At 38.7% G+C, this 7,778-nt stretch overlaps 1 protein-coding gene across 1 annotated transcript; it reads left to right on the top strand.

The window, feature by feature from the left end:
- Positions 1-5,289: 5,289 nt before the first annotated feature.
- On the top strand, positions 5,290-6,231 carry LOC142217237 (olfactory receptor 2B8-like). Its single transcript, XM_075285431.1, has one exon. The coding sequence runs from the start codon at positions 5,290-5,292 to the stop codon at positions 6,229-6,231; it is 942 nt and encodes a 313-aa protein (XP_075141532.1).
- Positions 6,232-7,778: the final 1,547 nt, after the last annotated feature.

Here is a 7,778-nt window from a genome sequence, read left to right on the forward strand (position 1 = left end):
TATCTATCTGTCTGTCTGTCTGTCTGTCTGTCTGTCTGTCTATCTATCTATCTATCTATCTATCTATCTATCTATCTATACACACTGAATGTTGTTTGGGAGTTAGCCAAGTATAAGCAGTCGTGTGTACCCAACCAGTCAGAGACAGGGACAGGTTTATTTAAGAAAAACAGCAAAATAAATAAACCTTTGCGTCAGGCACAAAAGTGAGTAAAATAAAATACTGTCTTAACTTCGGGCAAAATAACGTCAAACAAAATCCTGCTCGTCTGAGTGCTAATTAAACAGAAAATACTAACTGTACATGTGGCTTACTACCAGCCACAGGAATCAACCAAAAATAAAAATGTACCGTATCACAAGGCTCTCAGTGTCAGGACAACCCCAGGAACTTCCTCTCCTCTCAAGATCTGCCCTGAATTGCAGACTCTGCAACTATTTATGGGCCAGTAACAAGCCTCATGACCCACACCTGGGGCTGAAACCTATTCCAGACCCACACTGGACCACAAATAGGTTAGGAATCTGTGGCTGATATAGCGAGACTCTAACACTTTGCCTGTCACAGTCTCACAATATATAAATATATGGTCACTATATGGGGCATCTTACTTTCTGGTGACCAAAACCTCATCTTGAGTTCAACCCTCAACTTCTCCACAGACTCTTCTACAACTCCTCAGAAAGCTCTCAGCAAATTACAGCAAAAACTCCATAACCTCTCCCTAGTGGATCTTTGGCATCTACACAACCCCTTTACCAAGGATTTCTCCCTTTTCTTCAAACCCACGACAGTCATATTGTCTGGCTGGATTACATGTTCTCTCAACTAACCTAGATCCCTATTCCTCCAGATCCTACATTGAACCTATCATGGTCTCAGATCTTTCCTCAAAATTGGATCTTCTTCACCTACAGGAGCAGCTAAAAATATTATCAATGCCAACACATCAACACAACCTGAACATTACCTCCTCATTTTCTGAAAGCGATAAAATTACTGCCTTCTTGCACTTTCTCCACCTTGGTCCATTAATTATTATCAATTGACCATTGTTAAAAATCAAATATGTTCCATTTTAATCAACAATGGTCCATTATCAATAATCAACAATGTTCTATTGTTGATCAACAATGGTCCATTGTCAATAATCAAAAATTTTCCATTGTCAATAATCAAAAATGGACCATTATTGATCAACAATTGTCCATTGTCAATAATTAACAATGGACCATTGTTGAACAAAAATTGTCCATTGTTGTCCAATGGTACAAGGACCGTTGTTGTTTTTTTGACAATGGACCTTTGACAATTGTTGATCAACAGTGGTCCATTGTTAATATTGAAGAACGGTCCATTGTTTATCAACAATGGTCCATTGTCAATAATAAACAATGGCCCATTGTTGATCAACAATGGTCTATTGTGAATAGTCAACAATTGTCCATTGTTGATCAACAATGGTCCATTGTTGATCAACAATGGGCCATTGTCAATAATCAAAAATTGTTCATTGTTGATCAAAAATGGTCCATTCTCAATAATTAATTTTTGATCAACAATGGTCTATTTATCAATAATCCACCATGGTCCATTGTTTATCAACAATGGTCCATTGTCAATATTGAACAATGGTCCATTGTCAATAGTGAACAATGGTCTATTGTTGATCAACAATTGTCCAATTACAATACTCAACAATGGTCCATTTTTGATCAACAATGGTCCATTGTTAGTAATCAACAATGGTCCATTGTTCATAAACATCAATGGTCCATTGTTAATCAGCAATGGTCCATTGTCAATAATCAACAATGGTTCATTGTTAATCAACAATGGTCCATTGTAATTAATTAACAATGGTAGATTGTTGATCAACAATTGTCCATTCTTGATCAACAATGGTCCATTGTCATTAATCAACAATGGTCCATTGTCAATAATCAACAGTGGTCCACTGTTGATCAACAATGGTCTATTGTCAATAATCAACAATGGTCAATTTTTGATCAACAATGGTCCAATGTCAATAATCAACAATGGTCTATTTTTGATCAACAATGGTCCATTGTACATATTGAACAATGGTCCATTGTTGATAATCTGCCAAACTGTCTTTTTTGCCTATTCTTCTCCCGTAAAAAATGTATAAAAAAATCATCAAAACAGCAAACATTTCCCAGAATAGTATAACTAAAATTTCATCTGGTCATGCAAAAAGGAATCCTTATGCATCATTGTACATAGAAATATTAGCGTATGTTCTAAACAGAGGTTTTTGCAGGCAAATTTTGACACTAAATCCGATGTGCTGCATGAAATGCTGATGCACAGAATGCCGATTCACCGTCACGGCTAGCCACGCCAAAAAACCACATGGCAGAAAAAGTTTCCACCGTGTGAACAAAGCCTCTAGAAGGCAGTACTGTTTTTTCATCACAGTAAAAGCAGTCACAATTTTCGAATTAGTATATGGAATCAAGTGGAGTGGAATTTAAGCAATGAAAATAATTGTAGGTATCTTTCCCCAAAACAGGCAAATTTATGGAGAAATTTTAATAAAGTCTAGAGAAAGATAATAGTGCTGCAGTGTGTGGTCAAACAAGTCCGTGTTACCCTAGACATACATACATAGAAACTGTCATATTCTATGTTTTAAGCCAATATAAAATCAGATTTGAAACCAATTTATTTGGACTGAGACACTGAGTAGTCAGAGATGTTGGAAATAAACCAAGAGATTGCAGAGGAATTCCCACCTGTCTCCCCCATAGGAAAGGTGCAGATTCATTATCTTGTTTAATTGAAGTGTTTTGGGAATAATAAACTCTGGTATACTGGAGTGAAATTGTAACTGGATTATATATATACAGAATACGTAGATATTTAACTGGGTCTTTAATAAGGGAGTGATTTTAATGGAGAGTGATTTTATAATATCTGTAATATCAGCTATGAATGTGGTTAGTTTAAATCCCATTTTCTTTTAGTTAACAATTTTGAGCTATATATATATATATATATATATATATGTGTGTGTGTGTGTGTGTGTGTGTGTGTGTGTGTGTGTGTGTGTGTGTGTGTGTGTGTAAAAGTGTGTATATATACACACTTTTACATTTTTTTTCTAGATGTATACAATTAATTCAGATAAAGATTAGCATGCAAATGAAATGCCCTGAATTGTGCCTATTTCCATATTAAACAACTGTTACTTATTTGCATGTATTTTAGAACATTAAACATCTAGAAATCTAATGTGTATGACCAGCCTATAGAAAATAATGGTGAAGAATATATACTGTACCTTGGTCATCTACATAAGGTCTTAAAGAAAACCTGTCAAGTGATTTATCTTACAGCAGGATATGATATAAGAACACAAGCCGGTCTTTTGATATACAAGTTTATGTAATTTTGGGCAGAATTGCTTAGTAAAAAGGACTATTAGGGTTCATGCACACATAGTTTTTGGGCGCGGATTCTGACACGGAATCAACATCAGAATCTGCGTGGAAAAAAAGCCTATTGAAGTCAATGGGATGCTTTTTTTTTCTTGTGGATTCTGACGCGGATTCTGCATCATAATCCGCGCCCGTAAACTATGTGTACATGGACCCTTAAGAAAAACAGTGAGATTTCTATGAATGTGGAACAGATGGTAAGAGCTGGAAAAGTTTGTGTATTATGCTGCACCATAGAAAAATTATTTGTAACTGCCCTTCCTGTCCTGTGTATTAATATTATTTAATAACCTCTATGATGCTGCTCTAATGTGCAAGATATTGATCGAATCCTGAACATTTAGATGTCATAGTAAATGCTAACTGTCAGAAATAGAAAAATGTAGCAAATTTCAGTAGAGGTGAACTTGTTTTTGAAGGCATCATAATATCATTCTTATAGTTTTCTTCTTTGAATTGTAAAATGGTACATTTCAGATTTTAATACTGTACAACAATTGTATACAAACCTTTTGTGGTATCCTTTTTGTGGTATCCGTCCACAGCAGTTTCCATTGTGGTCTGATATCAGATGTAGCAGTGCTGACACAACAGAGCTGTGCTGCATGGTTCTACACACACTCAGCACTGCTACATCAGATGCAGCAGAGCTGAGTGTGCAGCATGGTTCAACGCACACTCTGCACTGCTACATCAGATGCAGCAGAGGTGAGTGTGCATTGAACCATGCTGCACACTCAGCTCTGCTGCATCTGATGTAGCAGTGCTGAGTGTGTGCTGAACCATGCTGCACACACTCAGCTATGGTCCATCTCTGTGTGTGCTGAGCTCTGACGCTTCTCCGTGTAGCAGTGCTGTGTCAGCACTGCTACATCTGAGATCGGACCACAATGGAAACTGCTGTGGACGGATCTTAGACTCCACCTCCTCCGGCAGAACCAGCGTTGATTGGCCCGAATGCTGTACACTGGTCAATCAATGCTGGTCAATGCATTCCTATGCCGATATGTAGCAGAGCTGGCCGCGCGCTTAGCTCGACTACTCCGAAGATGCTGCATCAGAGATGAAGCAGTGCTGGCCGCGCGCTCAGCTCGACTACTCCGAAGATGCAGACGAGCTGAGCGCACGGCCAGCACTACGACATCTCCGCAGTGCTGAGTGTGCGTTGAACCATGCTGCACACTCAGCTCTGCTGCATCTGATGTAGCAGTGCTGACTGTGCGTTGAACCATGCTGCACACTCAGCTCTGGTGCATCTCTGTGTGTGCTGAGCTCTGCCGCTTCTCCGTGTAGCAGTGCTGTGTCAGCACTGCTACATCTCAGATCGGACCACAATGGAAACTGCTGTGGACGGATGTTAGACTCCGCCTCCTCCAGCAGAACCAGTGTCGATTGGCCAAATGCTGTACACTGGCCAATCAACACTGGTCAATGCATTCCTATGTGAAAAAGTCAGCTCACGCATATTGCAAGCTGACAGGGATCCCGAAGTAATACACTGACTTGGGCATGTTTGATGCCCCCAGACATGCTTCCCCTGCTGTCCCAGTTGCATTCCAGGGTGTTGGCATCATTTCCTGGGGTGTGATAATGGACTTGGTGACTCTCCTGAGTCAAATGGTGGGATCCCCTGAAACGAAGCATTTTTCCCCATAGACTATAATGGAGTTCGATATTCGTTCGAATAGTCGAATATTGAGCGGCTATTCGAAACCAATATCGAATATCGAATATTTTGCTGTTCACTCATCTCTATTTATTAACAGGTTTAACAGTTTATTTGTCGATAGTTTTTATTTATTTATTATTTATTTATTAGGAAAAATGAGGAAAAATGACACAATATTTTCAGAATTTATCCTTCTTGGGCTTTCCAGTAACCCAAGGACACAAACAATACTTTTTGGTATATTTCTGACGGCATATATATTTACCCTTCTTGGGAATGTTATGATCATTCTGGTGACTCTTACAGATAGCAGCCTTCAGACTCCTATGTATTTATTTATTACTAACCTGTCCTTTATTGACATATGTTATTCATCATCAATTACACCACGAATGCTAAAAAATATGCTGTCACTTAAAAAGACAATTTCATTTGCAGAGTGTTTCATTCAAATGTACATATCTCTTTCCTTAGGGGAATCTGAATGTATATTATTAGCTATAATGGCATATGATCGGTATATGGCAATCTGTTACCCTTTGCATTACACTGCAGTCATGCAAAGGTCAGTATGTATCAAGATAGCCATTGGTAACTGGGTCTGTGGCTTTCTTTTTTCTATTTCTCATGTTGTTCTAATATGGAATATGGATCTGTGTGACACTAACAAAATCGACCATTTCTTATGTGAAGCTCCAGAACTTTTGTCTTTGGGTTGTGGAGATATTTCTGTTGTTGAGTTTGCAATATTTGTTGTGGGTGTGCTGATTTTAATGATACCCATTGTGATAATAGTAACATCTTACATTCAAATAATAAGAGCTATCTTAAAGATCAAAACCTCTGAGGGACAGCGAAAAGCTTTTTCCACATGCAGTTCTCATATGTTGGTTGTAACATTATTTTATGGTTCTGCTATGGCGGTTTACATGAAGCCTAGGTCACACTCTTTACCAAATGTGGACAAGGCTCTTGCAGTAATTTATACAATTATAATTCCAATGTTGAATCCTTTAATATATACCCTTAGAAACAAAGAAGTTAAAAGAGCGATCGAAAAGATCTCAACTAATAGAAAAATAATGCATATTCTGTAAATGTAAGTAATGGAAATGTCTATGTTTTATCATTCAAAAAGTAATTTTCTGAATGCTTATTGCAGCAAATATTTCCTGGTTTGTAAAATTGTCCTATGGCAATCCAGGAAACAATTACACCTGATACCTGACTAAGGGTAAGTTCACACGATGTAACGTGTCGCGTGATCTGGCACGTATACGGCATGTGAGAGTTTGCGCGCTGTAAGCGCTCCCATTGATTTCAATGGGAGTTAGGATCGTATACGCGGTGTATACGATCCTAACTCCCATTGAAATGAATGGGAGCTTTTACGGCGTGCAAAGTCTCACACGCCGTATACGTGCCACATCATGCGGCACGTTACATCGTATGAATGCACCCTAACACTCACAGTTGACCTGATTCTGAGACCTGACTTTGACCTCTGATACTGACTTACAGCCCTGATATATGACTTTGACAACTGACACCTTAGGGTATGTTCACACGGGGGGTTTTTTGCATCGGATTTTGATGTGAGAATCTGCCTCAGAATCAGCTCCAAAAAATGACTCCCAACAGTCGCACTGTGGACGCCGAATTGCCGGCAAGGTAGGGCAGCTCGCTTTTGTTTTCTGCGAGTGGGAAAAAAACGCTCACGGAAAAATGAAGTGAACAGCTCCCATTGAAGTCAATGGGCGGCATTTACGAGCGCTCCCATTGAAGTGAATGGGAAGTGTTCGGCAGCCTGCCGTAGCACCGGCGTGTATGGCTGTAATACACGCTGGCGTTACTCCGTGTGAATGCCCCCTTACTGTGAAATTTGACCGACTAGTCACAGTCTAGAGTCAAAAGTTGGTACATTACTGTGGGGTATTATCTAGCTTTAGTTTGCTACTTAAGTGCCTACTGCAGTCGTTCAACCATCAGACAGTTCTATTGTTTAAGCAGCACATACAATATTATTATTATTATTATTATTATTATTTATCTATGTAGCACCATTAATTCCATGGTGCTGTACATTGGAGGGTAAATTAGGGTCATGTTTTTATGAGATGATACACTGTTAAAAAGAGACTTTTTATACCTGCATATATGATCGAATCATCTGACAAATGAGCATGTGCTTGCTGTTTACAAGAGGTAATGAGCAGGAACAAGTTTTATTGCAAATGATTCTCCGGCAAGCAACAGCCCATGTAAAAAGGAATTTAATAGAGATGTTTTGTTTGTTTTATTTTGGATATGGGTGGTTTAAGACTAGAGATGGGCGGACCTCTCAAGATTTATTTTGTTTAGGATTGGCTGGCGCTGGTGGCTCGGGTCCAAGATTTGTTTTGGGTCGAACAAGTTTGTTACAAACCACATCTTAAACTGGCTTAAAATATTGCAAAACTATCAGGACTTCTAGTAACCTATCTATTCCATTTCAAATCCTCTTATTGAAAATGACATATGTCTATGGAAAAATGGAGGGTAAGCAGTGGATACAAACTCCGAGTTTAATGGTTCACTGCACAGCCACTCGCTTTTATGTATTTTAACATTTAAAACACTCCAAACATTACTCTTTTTTGAGAAA

Source organism: Leptodactylus fuscus, chromosome 8, assembly GCF_031893055.1.
Source record: "Leptodactylus fuscus isolate aLepFus1 chromosome 8, aLepFus1.hap2, whole genome shotgun sequence".
Classification (NCBI taxonomy): domain Eukaryota; kingdom Metazoa; phylum Chordata; class Amphibia; order Anura; family Leptodactylidae; genus Leptodactylus; species Leptodactylus fuscus.